The sequence below is a fragment of the Mixophyes fleayi genome, chromosome 8 (assembly GCF_038048845.1).
Source record: "Mixophyes fleayi isolate aMixFle1 chromosome 8, aMixFle1.hap1, whole genome shotgun sequence".
NCBI classification, from domain to species: Eukaryota; Metazoa; Chordata; class Amphibia; order Anura; family Limnodynastidae; genus Mixophyes; species Mixophyes fleayi.
This window is the reverse complement of record NC_134409.1, coordinates 105,929,231-105,947,386: the sequence shown is the minus strand read 5'-3', so window position 1 is coordinate 105,947,386 and position 18,156 is coordinate 105,929,231. Positions and strand designations below refer to the sequence as shown.

General features: G+C 39.9%; 1 protein-coding gene across 3 annotated transcripts in view; it reads right to left on the bottom strand.

The window, feature by feature from the left end:
• Positions 1–18,156, bottom strand: part of CHL1 (cell adhesion molecule L1 like) — a 110,983-nt gene that overhangs the window by 21,955 nt on the left and 70,872 nt on the right. For all 3 annotated transcript variants that reach the window (XM_075183074.1, XM_075183076.1, XM_075183075.1), the window contains 6 exons: positions 12,719–12,830; positions 11,135–11,301; positions 10,896–11,052; positions 5,283–5,407; positions 3,208–3,309; positions 2,870–3,067 (listed from right to left, as the gene is read on the bottom strand). In XM_075183074.1, coding sequence (XP_075039175.1) covers positions 2,870–3,067; positions 3,208–3,309; positions 5,283–5,407; positions 10,896–11,052; positions 11,135–11,301; positions 12,719–12,830 — 861 coding nt within the window. The remainder of the gene's footprint in view (positions 1–2,869; positions 3,068–3,207; positions 3,310–5,282; positions 5,408–10,895; positions 11,053–11,134; positions 11,302–12,718; positions 12,831–18,156) is intronic.

Sequence of the window (18,156 nt, the reverse complement as noted above, 5' to 3'; positions counted from 1 at the left end):
AACATAAGGGCAGGCATCATTGACTTATAAATTATGGGGACAATAATTATTTATTAATTAAGGGGCAAAACTGAACATAAGGGAGAGAAGAAGGGCCATTTATTATCTTTGAATACTAATTATTTAAATGCTGAGCTGTTTGGGAAGAAATAGGTTTATTAAATTCGGATACTAATAATTTAATGTAGGGGCACGTAGGGGAAATAGGTTTTCTTTATTAAATGTGAATACTAATAATTTAATGTTGGAGCTGGTTTAGGGGATATTGATATATTTCTTAAATGTCAATGCTATTAATTTTCTATGGGCTGACTGCAGTGGGAAATGTCTAATTGTTAAACACAGCTGTTTTTTTATTTAATGCTGAAGCTGGTTAGGGAGAGGGAGGCTTAGGGTCTGATTCATCAAGCATGTATCTGCCAATTGCCCAGAACCGGCAGATATAGCCATGAATGTAGCCTGTTTCGTGCACTGGTGAGCACAAGTGACACATACTACAGCCTACTATATCGGGGAGTGAGCTGGGCGGAGAAGGGGCGTGTTACTGTAACCATTTTACAGTACGGGTGTGCCAAACTAGAGCGCACACATCAATGGCCATATCCAGCTCTACAGTTGTCAGAGTAACCTGTTTTTCTGCTGTATCACTTGCATCAATTCTGCAGTCAACTCTACTACTGTGTTAAAAGAAAGATTAAAAAAAAAAAAAGGCTTGTGTTCCTCCTCCTAACACTATTAACCCAGCCAGCCTAGTGCTGGTAATCGCAAAATCAGGGGGAAGGGGAGTGCAGGGTCTCTCCGATTTTAGTCAGCCAGGGTTGATGGCGCTATAGTAGGGGAATTCGCAGCATGGGGAGCCCATGCCATAATAACAAACCAGCCACAGACTGTTCAGTACAGGGCTCATGCCCGGCGCTCCCATTAGGCAAGGTTAGGCACTTGCCTAGGGCGCCGGGCTCTGGAGGGCGCCTGGAGGGCGCCACAGTATTCTAAAATACTTTAAAACTGTGCGGCGACCGCTGACCATACCTGTCACGGCCGCCGCACAGCATTCAGATGGACGGGGAGGGGGGGGGGGGGAGAGGCTATTTTGTCACCACCGCCGCCTCTCTGCTCCGTCTCCTCCCCTCCACTTACTAGTGTCAGTGAGTGGAGGGGAGGAGACGGAGCAGAGAGGCGGCGGTGGTGAGACAAGGTAAGGAGAGGAGGGAGGAGGGAGGCGATTTTTGCGGGGGGGGGGGGGCGCCGCTTTTTTAAAAATGCCTAGGGCGCCGTGGACCCTAGCACCGCCCCTGACAGGGCTGGATCCTTTAGGGAGTTGGGGCCCACAGAAAAATACACATCCCCATGCTGAAAGCACTAGGACTGTTCCCATAGCCCTGGGAGGTGGGTGTTGGGTAATAAAGTGTAAAAAAAATAAACAAAATGTTTAAAGCACTATTTTAGTTTGTTAAACTACAAGTCCCAGTCACTCGGGCTGCCATTAATAGTCTGGGCATGCTGGTGCTTGTAGAACTACAAGCCCAAGTATACCTATGCATGCTGGCAGTTGGAGAACCACAAGTACCAGCATGCCTGACACCCAGGGTCCCCTGAACCATGTAATACCACAAAGTAAAATTATAATAAAACACATGCCTCTTTGAAACCACATTAGTTTAATAAAAATTAAAAAACTAAACTAAAATGTAAATAAATCGCACCCCTCATTTAAACCATATTTTTTTATTAAAAATAATATAACCCCAAATATACTTACCATCTTTAGTCTTTTAATCCATAATGCTTGAGTCCATAATAAAAACATGATATTTGAAGGTCCTGTAGGTGTCCAAAAAAATCACATCCAAGGTCCTGTAGCTATCCATTAAAAAAAAAAATACTCAAAAAAGATTTCACTGGTAGTTGTAAAAAATCTTCTTTTCTTCTTTCTTGTAGAACCCAAAAAATCCACAGGATACTGCTTGGCAAAATAATAAACCCATAATCAGACGGACATGAACTTTATTCCTCTATTGAGGAACAACCGCCACTGCTATTTATAAGCTAGGGGGTTTCCCATGACTGTGTGTAATAGTGAGCATAGTACTGTGGTTATCATACTTTCCTACTTTTAAAAACCTCTTGTAAAATTTGTAGGCAGGTGTGGTACCAACAATTTGGTCATTTACACTGCAAAGAGTGTCATTGAGGCTCCCTTCCCTACCATTTTACTAGGAAGTGGGTGGAATCGGGGAGCAAGTCCCGATCTATGAAATTCGCAAACAATTATTAAGACATTAGTAGTCACTAGGCCATAGATTATGATTTATTGAGCATGTTGTAGCAAAGTTAAAAAAAAAAATTGTGTCCGTAACATATGTAATTGTTTTTGTACATGTTAGCAAGTTGGAAATAAGTGTCTGAGAGGGTGTATCTATTGTCAAGAAGACGCATCTTCAACTGGATGCATCTTCAACTCTGAATACTGTGTACTTTTTCAATTACAAGTTGCGCTTGCGCTTGCTTTCTACTATGAATCAGGCCCTGTGTGTGCAGTATAACAGCCTGTACTGGTTATCAGAGCTTTTAAACTGTAGCCACTTGCTGTATATTATCACAGAACATCGTAGTGGCTTTCAAAATCATTATAATTTACACTAATCAATATGTGGTATCATGTATTACCTCTTCTTTGTCTGGATAGTGATTAATTGCATATGATTGTCAAATGCAGTTTGAATGACAATTTAGATTATACAGCATATTATTTAGTGAATTCTAACTCACTATAATGCATTTATTGCATACATGTGTCACTAGGGTAAAATAAAACAAACTATTATCTAATGGTATTGCATATCACACCAGTTGACATTCATGGGGTTACCTGCAGGTGGCGTACTGTAAATATTTGAAGCAAGACTTGGGGAACTTTTCCCTATTCCATTTACAGCATAGACACGGAATCGGTAGTTAAAATCAGGACTGAGTTGCAAAAGAGCTTCAGTGATATTTCCTGGGACTCTGGTTAATTCCTCCCATTCTCCTTGCTCGTTAATGCTTTTCATTGACTGGATGATAAACTCTGTGAAAAACAGAGGATTATAGAAATATGGAATATATGGATGCAAATCATAGATGAATTACATGTTTTCATAAAAAGGTTAATTTTGCACATCTTTTCTAACCATATACACATTTAGTAATAAAGTTATTATGACAAACCTGAGATGGGGCTATTGTGGCTGTCACCTTCTGTCCAGGACAACACAACACTACGGTCCTGCTCCTCCAAAAAACGCAAATCTTCTGGGGGCATTGGAACATCTAAGATGAAAAACAATTTAGTGATAGAAGTAGCTATTGAAAAATAAGTGCTTTATCTACCTTCAATGCATCTAATATTCTATGTATATCTCAAACCCTATTAACCCCTTTTGAGCTTCTTAGAAAGAGATGCAAGTGGAGACCTGGGCCAAGTGTTTATAGAAGGTATCAAAGAAAAAAAAATCATTTTATGGGCAAATCTTTGATTAAATGAAAACTATTCCATAGCAACTAGTGGGGCATATTTCAACGTTATGCATTTTGGGCCTGATTCATTAAGGAAAGTACAGCAAAAATAACCGATTATAACATGGCTTTGCCAAGGTTCAAAGTTACTCATTTTATTGCTTTCCTTTCCTTAGTGAATCAGGCCCTTTATGTTTTGACTTTAAATATACCAACTTGTCCACTAACAAAAAACTGAACTATACATTTGCAGAGATCCCAAGGGTTGTGAATAATATCTAAAGAAATACAAGACTGATATCACAGCTTATGTGGACACAAAATGACGCAGATGCTCGAAAATTATCCTATTGTAGTCGTAAGGTTAAAGAAGTCAGAATGTGATGGCTATCGTGTTTGAGTTCTTCAATCATCCGACTGCACTGGCAAGCACTCAAAAGGCAATGTGTGTGGCCAGATTGTATGATGATCCTGGATCTGCCCATGTATGGCCACCATAACATTGCACTTCTGCAATTGCACAATTTATTTGTGTGGCGTAACAGACGTGTCTGGAATTAAATTAGCCCTTGATGAAGACAAGTAAGGGCTGTTCTCACTGTTATTCTAAGAAAATGAGTGGCCACTTAAACATTGGTGCTGTATTAGTGTTGTAGCTCTTCCAGCATTATCCACAATTTTCCTGGATATATTAACATACAGACTGCATAAAAATGACTTGTGCTCCATTGTTGGGTAGGGTAAATACTGTATCTGTCATTAGGAAGCAAATGATTGAATAAAATATTGTGAATATCCATCTTCTGCATAAGTGAGAGACGAGGCACAATTAAACAGCTAAATGAGTTCATATGTGTGAGAATAGCCCAATTCATCCTAGTTATGTGCATAAAGCACTGCAAATATGCCATCTCCAAAAATACTCTCAGTCCATGGAATGTAATCAGATAGAGCCTTGTTTAAAAATACAGTTCTTACAAATGTGTTCTCTTCTAAACATATGACTGCTTTGATGTTAAAGGGCATAGCCCTAGCCTGGTTTTCGTCCTAAATATCTAACCCTATTTTATTGAATTCAATTGTTCTAATTCAGAACTTCTCAATCAACTGGGGCTCCACACTCATCAGATCTAGCGTCCTTTGCCCACTATTAATACTTTTATCCATGGAAATGTAATTTTCATCTTTGGTTTTCAGTATCATCTTTTTTTTTTAACAATTTTACCAGTATTTTCACAAAACAAGCTCATTGTCTTGAAGCCATATAAGATTCTGCCCCGTCGTTTACTCTTTTTACTCATGCCCTTATCAAAAATATCTCTGGCATCCAAATTTACCCAATAACCAAACCAAAAACTTGTTACCCAAGGATGTCCATCTTTCCTTACTTAGAAAGTGCCTTACCTGGTAGATCAGTATTCCAACACATCTATCTCCATTGTCTACAATCCTACACCAATACCTCACCATCAATGCACTTATGCTTGGCTTGTGCATACAGCATAAGGGGCAACCTTCCACCCTGCAATTTTGGCACCCTATTCCTGGCCTGGGCCCATGTGGCTTTTCCACAAATCTGGGCATGTACATACTTTTCTTTAGTTACCACCTTTATTGTATTCTCTAGCAACTAGAAACCTCTCACTTTCTGTTTCATTGTGTTTTCCTGTATTAATAGTCATGATTTGTGTCCCATATCGTACATCTCTGTAGAATATATGAAGGGTAATAATAACAATCACCTTTGTTGTTTATACATCTCATACACCATATTTTCTAGTACATACCCTTCACGCTCAGCTGAGTTTGTGCAACCATTGAGTCCAGTAAGGTATTTGCCATGCAAATATAGGTACCTCCATCTTCCCAGGTTACATTGTAAATTGACAAACTGTTTAATTTCACATGTAGTCTGCATGAGGGAAGTAAGAAAAAGTTTCAGTAAACAAAAAACAAAAAGGAAGTGATGCTGTATATGGAGGTGACGAAATGAGTTTAAATAATAATATAACATGTAACTCCCACCACTGTGTGTAGTGTTGAGGTACACAAATTAGGCAGTGTACCTACTTCTCTAACTCTGTCTAGCTATTGGGCGTGGATGTAGATGGCCAGAGATTTTTTTATTTTACAAAGTCTCTTTGATGATGTTGGGACACAGGTGATGTAACATGGGGTGTAGTGCAATCAGATGTCTTAATAATTTGTGCGCCAGACCATCTCTAGCACAAAAAAAACTCTTTTATTTAAATAACTTCTTCACTCCAGCACCATACTTGGTTCCAAAGTAATAAAGAAAATATATACAGCTCCTTACTCCCTCCAGCACAGTTCTTAAATGGGCAATACAAATATGGTTGCAAGTATATTTCCTTACTCCTCTTACACATATCTTGAACTGCTGGTGTAGTCACAGTTACAAGTCAACAATTTGGTTGCATAGCATCTGTATCACAGTAAATACTGTATTAGGTTTTCCTGGTCACAGTGGTTCCACAGCTACTCACAGTTCAGCCTCTCCCTGCTTCTTTTCTGCAGGCATGCTCTTAGGCCAGTGATGGCTAACCTGTGACACTCCAGATGTTGTGAAACTACAAGCCCCAGCATGCTTTGACAGTAGATAACTAGCTGATAGCTGGCAGAGCATGCTGGGACTTGTAGGTTCACAACACCTGGAGTGTCACAGGTCAGCCATCACTGTCTTAGGCTGTCTGCTCCTGGTTTCAACACATGCAAGCTACTGCACTCCAGTGTAGCTTCTCTCCACTGCGTGTCAGACACCCTCTGTGTACACTCATCTGCTGTTCACCCCTCCTCTGCGGAGAGGATATCACATATTTGCTTGAGTAGACTCTGACACTCTATCGTTAGTTTACTCTCAGCTGTACTCACCCCCCCCCCCTCCCCCTCTGTTTTGATAATATCCCTTGAGCTCTGGCACCTATTATATGCAGCTCTCAGCCCATCTTGGATCCCATTCAAAACAGCTACTCACTAGCAACTCTCTCTCTAGAGTCTCTTCTCTCTCTGGTCCCTCTGCTACTCACGGATCTTTATTGTTGAAATACTGCTGACTGCAGCGCTTCCCAATCTCTCTCTGGGGTCTCTTGTTAATTATAATGGTGGTTCTCCCTCCTATCAGGGCTAACTTAACTTGTCATTTTTATGGGCGCCCCCTTTTTCTTGGGGTCTTATTCTTTGGGGGCTCTCCCCCCTTTTCCAGGATAACTTAAACGTGCTCCTCACCTCTCCAGCTGCCACGCACCTACTCCTCAGAAATGCCGGGAAGCCTGGGACCTCCTCCCCACTGTCCCGGATCCAAACCTGTCACATCACTTCTCTGTCTTTTGCCCTCTCTTTCTTTTTTTCCCACACTTTTCTCTTCCTTAACCCTCTCTGTGATAGACACCCCTCATTCTCGTTTAGCTTTGTAGTAGGCTTGTGTGTCTTAAAATGCATTGCAACCAGCTTTGGGTTGATCTTTTAACAGACATCCTGGCTACACTCCTTTTGCAAGGCCCACGCCTCAGCATCTCCCCCATTGGTTACTCCTGCCTGCAGTCATTGGGGGGCGTGGCTGACTATAAAGCTACAGGGGGTATTTAAAACAAATAAAAGGTTTATAAGAGGTTATGCAAATAATAGCTCCATAGAACATAAAATAGAGATCACACCTCAGATGTTACACCTCTGAGACAAATTGAAGCCAAAATCAAAGCACACCAAAAAAGAAATGAAACTCTTTTACCGGCCAGGCAGTCAGGGAGTCTCATGTGTAGCAAGGCACTTCACTTAGGGGGAGATTCAATTTGGCGCAAGGTGTCTCCAGAACAACCGCAGAGACACCTCGCAACAATGTTATAGAGGTGCAAGGAAAAGTGAGCGGAGATTCATATCGTAATTGCCGGCAATGTGCGCAACGCGATGTCCGCATGCCACATCGCCAGCAATTGAATCTCCCCCATAGTGTAGCAAGGGGCCCAACTACAGTTCTTAGGGTGCCTGGGTGGTACTTGGCTGCAGGTTGTAGAGTGCCCATCAAATTGATGTAGTTTTTAAATGCTTTGCTGAACACAAAAAAGAGGCGATTAGGTTCAAGTCCAGGTTACCTCAGACACAAAGTTCTTGCTGACTCCAGTTAACCACTGAAACAGCAGACACAAATGTGCAACCACTTCTAAATTTTGGAGGGGCTGTCTAGTGGGAGTAGATGAAGAACACTATAGCACTAACAAAGTTGGTGTGGATACCACCATGCTTCTCCTATATTGTCAAGATGTCAAAGTAACTTATAACACAAAGTTCCACACACTTTCTTGTAACCCTAATGCTAAGTTAACAGAGTCCAATCCCTAGACACCGGCCAACTTGTTCAGCATCTGTCACACTAAAATAATAACATCTCAGGCTCTTAAATACTTTACACTCCTCCGACAGCCCTAGCTTGATGGACAGGTGACACTCCCACCTGACCTTTATAAAAGAGTTCTCATCAGGTGTTCAGCTTGATTATCCTCACTGCAGACACACCCTGTCAGCTACTGTTAGCTGTAGAAAACGATAACTCCAAACTACCTCAAAAATATGCAAGTTAAATCACACTCTATACTATTATATTGTCACACATGTCCTCCACCTGTATATCTTTAAACTAGGTGCACTGCAGTACAAATGTGTAATGTCTGCAGCCTTGCTCTGCAGACTGTCAGCTGAATATACCTAACTCCTCTCTTAAAGAGCTGTGGCAAATTACTCCCTTTTATATATACATTAAAACAGACTGCCATAATTCTGCTGTGTGCTTGAAGGGCATGATGTGTGTAGCAAGATTTAAACTCCACTTTGTCATGAATCGGGGTCTTAGTCCTGTTTCCGGCATTCGGCGTGACTTGTGTCTGGTGCACTGGAGGCTGTCATCTTGTGTGAGACATTTTGCTACATCCTGCCCATTCTGAGCACCTGACTTCATTCACCAATTAGCTACTTCAGCTAATTGCCAGTGCAACATTTTCATAGTTCCAGCTTACCACTGTTACTGTTTGTTTGCTGCTCCATTCTGCCTGCTGCTGTACAGACTTCAGCCATTAACCCTTTGTGTGGATTCAGCTCCTTCTGCTACTTCAGTGTTACCATCTGCTGCTTTACAGATTCCATCCTTAAACCCCTCGTGTGGATCCAGCTCTCTTTAGCCTATTCCTCTGACTCACCTATTGGCTATGTGGGGTAGTAGATTACTGATCTGAGTCTTCCAACTTCTGAACCCATATCTGTGTTTATGGGTATGGGCTTCCAGTTCCAGGGTTGACGTAGGTTCTGAGTTGCCAAATGCTAGTTCCAGGCTTTTCCAGTCCAGGAGGTAGTCACCCCTGATAATCTGCTGCTTGAGTTCTGAGCCTACCCAGGCCCAGTTTTGGTACAAAATTCTTCTAAGTTTCTGCACACTTAGGGATACTGAGTCTCTGGCCGTGGGTTCAGTCTCTCTCTGTTCCTGCATCCAGGTTCCAGTCCATCAGGTCCAGATTCCAGTCGCTTATTCCAGTACAGAGTCCAGTCCAGCATTCCTCCTCCTGTCATCTGGTAGACATGAATAGAGCATATCCTTCCTCTATGAGCAAGACCTTTTAGTTTCCACTTCACCCCTGCCACATCTAGTCCCAAGGGTCCCAAATTGGATCCCAGAAATCCTATTGATGTTACATACTACCTGTGTCATTTTTAAGTGCACTGACTCAAGGATATATATTAAACTAGAGATGACTCTGAACTAATTCATGATCTCATGTCTATGCAATGCCCACTCATTAAAAGATAGCTTTCTGAACATGGTTCTGCTGGTTTAGCTGTTCATGATGACCTGTCTCTCTCAATACAACTTGTAGGTGGTGTGGTGATGTGGGTCTACTTTTATTATCACATTGTCACTATATAGGGAGTGCAATCTTCCAAACGGTTTCCTTTTCATCCTTTGAAGTGCACTCTGTTGTCCCAAACTGTCCTTTCAACCAGTGAATGGTTGCCAAATCCAGGGCAGTTTCCACCATATAATTTTCTTTGCTTTAACCTCCTCCCTCCTTCACCCCACTACTGTCTCAGCAATACAAACACGCACACCATTGACTTTGATGCTGCGATAATCTCTCTTAGTGCTAGTTTTTCCCCTCTAGTGTTGTTTTCTGACTCTAACATTGTGGTGGATTTATATAACTGCATCTTGTCTTCAATAATTGACCAATTTGATTCACACTTCTGCCCTAATGCTGCAGCCAGTAGAGTCCATGCCCTTGATTGCCTATTCAAGCCTTTAGCCTCTGACCCTTTGTCTGTGCATATCCACATATCAAATCCTCTTTATCTTCTGACATTGTTTCTTCTTCCTCCAAGTGTACATGCTCACACCCTGACCCATCTTGCTTGCCCAGGTCAAACTTGCCGCTAATGTCTAAACTTCCAAAACACTGTAAATTTTCAAACCTTGGCTATGATTCTATGCATATTGTCTCTTATTCTCCATATGCCACTGAACAGACTCTTTGCCCTCTTAAAACTGCTTTTTGTTCCTTCTGAACACCATTAGCACTGCTAACACCATAAACATTACCACTGGCTAATACTAACCTATGGACCTTGATTCCTCTTCAGCTACATCAGAACCTGGCCATATCAAACTACGAATCCACAGCGACAGTCTCTAGTCCATCAATTTACTTACCTGTAACTATTTTGAAGACTAGCACTTGTTAACTGTATTCCAAATGTTAGTACTTGTTATCTTGTATATTGGTCCTCTTTTTATCCCAAGACCTATTTAGATCTCTTTTGTAATGTTTATGATCTCACTGTACCAATAATGTCATTTTTGTCTTTTTTCATGTAGTACTGCATATTCCATTAAGCACCACCCAAATACATTTATTCATACATTTCTCTAGAAATCATTAGTATGGGGTTGTACTGTATACCAGTACAACCCCAACCCCTGTACTGTATACCAGTACAACCCCAACCCCTGTACTGTATACCAGTACAACCCCAACCCCTGTACTGTATACCAGTACAACCCCAACCCCTGTACTGTATACCAGTCACTAGATGGTAGTCAGCATTTTATACTAGTCATCAAATTGTACTAAGCTAGGTGTCAAGTGTGTGGTCATGTCAGGGCATAATCTATGTGGGCCTTCTAGGTATATAACTTGTGGTCACAGCTGGGCATAATGTGTGTGGTCACTATTGGGCATAATGTGTGTGGGCTTAATACCTAATGACAAAATGGTCATTTTAGGATGTAGCATAATAATTTAGGGTTTCACTTTAGAGTGGTGCCTCATAAGAATTCTATTGTGTTGTCCCAAAGTATCTCAGTCTGACACTAGCTATAAGATGACTGTAGAGTGCATTACCTTTCCTTATCCTCTCTCAGTTCCTGTCCATCCTTCATCCATGTGATCTTCAGAGAAGAACAGAGGTGGGCATCACAGGAAACATGACACATCAGGGTTATAGAATGCCATCTCCTAGCCCATGGATTTTCAGGAGACACATAGCCTCCGGTAGGTTCTAATTCGAAAACATATGTAAGCATCTAGTGTATTACTTTAAGTAACAGTGACTAATTTTCCTACTGCAAATTTGCCAGTACCTCGAAGTGTTAGGTGTGCCATAATTTCAGTGTTTCCTTTAGTGTTTGACACCTTACAAATGTACAAGCCAGCATCCTGTGATTTCGCCTCCTGAATATGAAGGGTGCCATCCTTGTCTATTCTGTAATGGCCACCATCAGGTTGCACTATTGTCTTCCCATGATACCTGATAAAAAATAATTTGTACAGACTTTATTAAATGGCAGTCTAGTCTATATGTATACTTAATTCTTAGTAATTTATGGCAACCAGCTCAAAGTTCTGCAACACATTATCATGCAAAATCTAAGCTATGATGCATCTTTCCATAATCTTCTCTTAATTAAAGCTGAAATCCAAAATTCCTCAGTGACTAAAGAACATCTCGCATTCACTTACATAACCCCCATAGAATTTACCAGAAGCTGGAATTCCTCCTACAGAAAAGGTTCAATGGTCCACATTATCCTAGCTTCAGCAAAGGGAAAAATGGGAAACAACAATAGGTGGATGAATCTAATGGAATTGATATACTGTGTAGAAAAAGAGCTGATTGTGTAAGGGACATTCCAAAGCTATAAGCATTGGGCATTCCTATCAAGAGAGGGTAGCATGCGATTGGTGGGTGAGAATTAAGAGATTTGCTGATATCCCTTCAAACGCCTCCCTTTGTGTCCTGGAACTTCTCTCTAGTTTAATTATCTGAACATTCCAATCAAGCCTGGACTGGCCATTTGTCACTTCTGGCAAATGCCAGAAGGGCCGGTGGACACAGGGCAAACGCTGGCTAGCTCTCACCGGGCCCTGCGGTCACTGATTGACTTTTTTCCAGATTCACCACTATCGGCACTAGCAGCTTCAAAAAAATGACAGACACAGCCACTCTTCCCATGGCCATTTTCCATGAAGCCCACAGCAGATGGGCCTGTCTGCTTTTGATACCAGGGCTGATTTTTAGCCCCAGTCCGGCCCTGGCCCCTATCGCATTTTTCCTCAGGTGATGGTCCAATCCTTTTAAAGCAGTGATAGCCAGCCTGATACTCTTCAAGGGCCAATTATGTGGTCTTCTTATCTCCAAAAGGGCATCATGTTACTCTTAATCTCTGGATAAGATTTGTGGGACTTTGGGTCAAGATCAGTGGGGCATAAATAAAGAATAAGAGCTGGAGTTGAAGGGGCATAAATCAGAGATTGACAAGGCATAAAGCAGGGATGAACTGGGGGCCACAAGTGAACATTTGGAGGGCTGAATTTCTCCCTTCGCCCGTCTTTTGCCCGTCGCTGCTTTAAAGAGACACTATTATGAAAATAGATTGCTTTATCGACTCTGAGCTATAGAAAATTCTATCAACTATCTAGAAAATACAGTCCATAAATCTATAATAAATTTTAGTATTGTATCAGATTGTAAAGTAAATTCAGCTTCACCTAATACTAATTGTAAAACTGCAAAAGCTAGAATTTTTATTAACAACTAAACCTCAAGCGATGTTTAACATAAATGCAAATTTTATGATGCCTGTTTCAACTGGCATATAAACTAAATAGATACGTACACTTTTTTTTTTTTAAGCTAGTAACAGGTCAACGGAATATTCACTTACCACATGACATCAGCAATGGGGAAAGCAAAGTTAGCACAAAGTAATGAGACATTGTGCCCCAATACTGTTGTGTATGTTCTGTTATCAGTAGTCCGTATCAATGGTTTAATGTCTATTGGAAGAAAAAAAACAAGATTCTGGTTACCATATAAAATAACTCATGTTGGTTTTATGTAACTCCAAAGGATGTTATTTATCATAGGGCTACATGAAGTCAAAGACACAGGCTCAATGTGTTCATATCAACAATTCAGGAATATGTGGAAACAATTAAAGATACAATTAAAGAAACATCAGGAAAGATATAGGATGTAAATAACATTTAAGATTATATCTAAGCGATAATAACGAATGAAATAAAAAGAATGTGCTGCCCTAATGTAAACAAATAACAGTAAGTAAAAAAGGAAACAAAACTACAATTCTGTGCGTACCGCTGTCTCTAATATCTTGTGGAATGAAACATTGTCTAGATACAATCTGTGGATTTAATATTGAACGTATTAGAACCTTCAGATTGGCAGCCTGAATATTATCTAGCTAGTTTTTGATATTATATCACTCTATAGTAACAAAAGACATACTAATGAGCTGCAAGTTGTTGAATAATTTTTTCAACACATCAAGGGCCTGAGTCAAGCAAAAAAAAATGATTAACTTTGCCCCTGGGCAAAATCATGTTGCATTGGAGGGGGAAGTAAATTTAAAATGTGGGGACAGATTTATAGTTGGGGTAGGGCATGTCCTAGATGAACTTTAAATTTCAGTGTACAAATAAAGCTATCAAGTATTTGTGTGCTACATGAAAAAACAGACAGTATTTAACATGTGTTAAATAATAAACTAATTTGAACCCCTTGCATTGTAACATGATTAGTTCTAGAGAACAGTTACTCTTTTTTTTACCTTACTTTCCTTAATGACTCAGGCCCCAAATGTGATTGTAAATTCATATATGTTTTGATTGCAAGAATTAGATTTTGTTTTAACACAAAGCAATTGTATTTCAAGGAAGCTACTACAGTCAGAACAATGAAACGATAGTGGGGAATGTAGTGGCATCAACATATTTCAATATATTTTGGGTAATGTTATTTTAATGTAAATACTAGATATTTTTATATCTAGTATTTAAATTATAATAACATTGTCCTTCATTTAACACTTTGAGGTTGACAGAATTGATTATGTTAATCATTGAGATTATAGGTAACAAACTACATGCAACAAACAGGAAGATAAGCACTGTAACAAATTCACTTTTGCATGCTAGTTTTCTTGATAGATACATAACACAGGATATATCAATTTAGCAGATCAACTTTGGAATCCATTTCAGAGCAGGGGAGTTAATTGGAAATTAATATGACATCGAGAGGCTGCGATAGAAAGTTAGTTCAAGTAGCTAAATTCAGAGCACAATGGTTGTCATAAAGGAATTTATTTAAAGCTAAGAAACATTATTTTTTAATTGACTTTGCTTTCAATTTGATATTAGCCCCTTCTATTTTGATGTTTGCCAATGCACCTCGCCAGCTGACAGTACTTAATTCATTAATGTGGCTGCTATATTATATGAAGTCACGGCAGTCTATTCACATCACTTAATAGATATTTCCATTTGGACTGTGGCAGGAAAGGATTCTTAAAGGGAAAGATTATAGGTGTGTAAATTTAATTTAATTTTAATTAAATTAATTTCTATTTTGTATAATTGTTTGTATTATATTTTACACAGTAAATGCAATGTTTACATTAATTAATAACACTGCGCAGGCCCTATTTTCTTCTGTGTATATGACACTTTATTACATTATTATATTGTGTAGAAATAGGGTAATACAACTTGCACATTTACTACTAGAGATGCTCACTGACCCCCTGTTTTTTGTTTTGGATCTGGCTTAGCTTCGTGTTTTGGTTTTGGCAAAACCGCCCTCGTGTGTTTTGGTTTTGGTTTTGTATTTTTTAGAAAAAATGCTAAAATCACTTAATTTTGCTCTTTTCTGTTCCTACATTATTATTAACCTCAATAACACTAATTTCAAGTCATTTGCAGTCAATTTAGGTCACCTCACAGGTCACAATATTATTTTTATACACTTTCAAACAAAGACCGCAGCGACCTGGCTGGATGGTAAACGACAGAGCAATGACTCAAACACACGGCAGTTCCTAGCACATCTAGTGCACATTGCCACACAGCAGTGGCAGAAAAGAAAAGTGGTGCACGATGGAATTGTCCGTGGGAAACCCACCGTTATTTTGGATCTTAAAATGGAATCCAAAACTTGCGAGATCCAAGATCCGACAACGTCTCGATGACGTTTCGCCTCCTTTTCAATTCCGCAGGCGTTTGACAGTACCGAGCCGACTGGTACTCGGATCCCCTAAGTTCGGGTGTGTTCGGTTTCCGAGGAACCGAGCCTGAGCATCTCTATTTACTACTAACACTGTCAAGCCACATCTCTATGCTTCCTCTATACTACACTTGTTGCTCCTGATATTAACCTGGAGAATATGCTAGTATTGTAGAGATGAAAACAGAGTAAAATGAGTCCAACTGAGCATATGTATGTAATGATACCTTTCCTTGCACATGTCTTTTTCCGTTCTGGGCAAATTCTGGACAAAAATGCGTTCAACTCTACATGAGCCGCTAAATATGCTTGATCATAAAAAATTTAAGAAAATGAATTTGTATTGTGTCTAATTGTCATATGTAAGTCATGTTCTCCCATGATGGTATAAACAGATTACAATCTGCACTTTGACAAAGAGCCCAGGAGCCCAAAAAAGTTGTTAATTTTTTGTGCTTCTCTCCAAGTATTATATTGGTTTGCTGTCTGCAGTTTTTACCGTAACCTGTGATTAACATTTTTGAGTTTTAATGATTTTTACAATTTACACACAAAGATGCTTTTTCTTTAAAGTGCCTCTCTGTTAGGATTTAGATTAACTGACGCTAATTACTGACTGTAACATAGGTTTTAAACATGGATGTACAAGGCCGATTGTGAAGACGCATTGGACAAGATATTGTACACAGGAAAATGTGATTGTGCCAGGCTTGTCGCTATATATTTTTCAGAATAGAGATGGAAGCAAAATCACATGATTCTTAGGGGCAAATGTATCAAGCTGCGAGTTTTCGGCGGCTTTGAAAAGTGTAGATGTTGCCTATAGCAACCAATCAGATTCTAGCTATCATTTAATTAGTATATTCTACAAAATGACAGCTACAATCTAATTGATTGCTATAGGCAACATCTCCACTTTTCAATCCCACAGCTTGATAAATAAACCCCTTAGTATTTGCTAAAACAAATCTAAATAATTGCTTACAAATTGTCTGATCAAATAGTGTTAAATTACATCTCTCCTGAAATAATTTGTTTTAGGATTTATAATTGCTTCACCTGTCAGCAAAATGTTGTATTCAGTCTTGTTGTATTCAATCTAACCTTAACATTTTAATGTCCTGACAGTTTTTACTATTAAACAAATAATTGCTGTAGAAAGAAGGTGTAATGATCGATGAACTTTTAAAGGTGAGCTCCAGCTAAAACTAATTTTCCCTAAACCTTAGCATAATCATGGGCATCTTTTGTCCTGTACCCACATGGATTGTAACATACAGGGATGCACGCAGGGGGGGGTTTCTGGTTCTCCAGAAACCCCTCCCCTCCGCGAAGAACAGTGTCCCTACATAGCGGCACTGCACTGAACAGCAGCCGCGGCGCTGTCAAAGAAGCGTTCGTGGCGGTGCTGTATTACAATACGGCACCGCCGCGGATGCTTCTTCGACAGCGCCACGGCTGCTGTTCAGTGCAGTGTCGCCGAAATGGAGCTGCTGCGCATGCGGCCAGCTCTCTCTATATGTTTTTTTTTTGGGGGGGGGAACCCCCCCTTAAAAATCCTGCGTGCGCCCCTGACGTATTTACATAAATAGTAAGGTTGGATAAAAAGTTCACACCTGCCACTGCTGTAACTATGGTGTGAACCCTCCAAAGCACACAGATCCCCAGCAATGTGATCTCAGCTGACCTACTGATTAGCGGGGGCTTACTGGTGACAGTTGGTTTTGTATTCTGCAGCCACCTGATTGGGAGCGATCTAACTGTTCATACATTGTGTGGAATCCAAATATCTCTTGCAGGTTTCTCATAGAGGTCCCCAGTACATGCAAATATCAGAATTTGCTGCATAGTGTAATTGGAGGATTCCCAATGGAAGTGAATCTGAACAATTATCCTGGGGGGAAGGGGACTTATTTCTAACTCATGCCCCAAGGCTAGAAACCCATTGAAATGTTTTTTTTCTTACTGTTAATGTATCTAATAGACACACAGGGCAATTGTGATGAATTATACACCTGGCTTGTAAAATTCAAACCTGCTGACATTAAGCAGATGACATAGCAGCATGGGAGGGCAAGTATGTGGAGTGCGTACAAACTTGCCCTCTGAACAGAAACATTTACATTGCAGGAAAAGTTAGATACATTCGTTTATTCTGCATATCTAACAAAAAAACATGATGGGTAGAGGGTATAATTTACTAACATGACCATTAACAGTACACAGTGAACTGATAATTACCAGCTTCTTGTTCCATAATACATTAGCTTAGCTATTTGATCGAAAGATACATTTTTTACTGAGTTATTATTTATCACCTCACTTTCTTTAGACAGATTTTCCGATATGTCAGAGATCAATGATAAGCTTGTGTGAGAGGGGAAACCGCCCAGGGAACACAGGGCTGAAGGGGTACACAGGTAAATTAATATATTAGGTTAATTTGGTTACAGTTAAGGGCTAGGGTGCTTCTGTTTTCCTTCTTGACCCAGGCACTAAAATTTCTAGCTGTGGCTCTGGTCAGAGACATACTCTGCAAACTAGAGAGATAAGAGAGATTGGGCTTTGGTAGATGAATAGAGAGGTATTTACTGTACAGCACTTCCTCTATGCTTTTAGACACAGCGACTAAAATCTCATATTCACTTCTACAACCTCAATAGAATTTACTGGGATCTAGAATTCTACATAAGGCTCAATGCCCCATATTATCCTAGGTTCAGCAAAGGATAAAGGGTGGATCAAACGAGGTGAATGAATTGAATGTAATTGGAATATTGTCCATAGAAAAAGAGCTGATTGTGAATCAACTCCGGGCCTGATTCATTAAGGAACTTAAATTAAGAAGTTTCTTATATAAAGCTCCTGGACAAAACCATGTTACAATGCAAGGGGTGAAAATTAGCATTCTGTTTTGCACATAAGTTAAATACTGACTGTTTTTTCATGTAGCACACAAATATTTGATAGCTTATTTGTACACTGAAATTTAAAGTTGATATTTGTGTGCTACATGAAAAAACAGTCAGTATTTAACTTATGTGCAAAACAGAATGCTAATTTTCACCCCTTGCATTG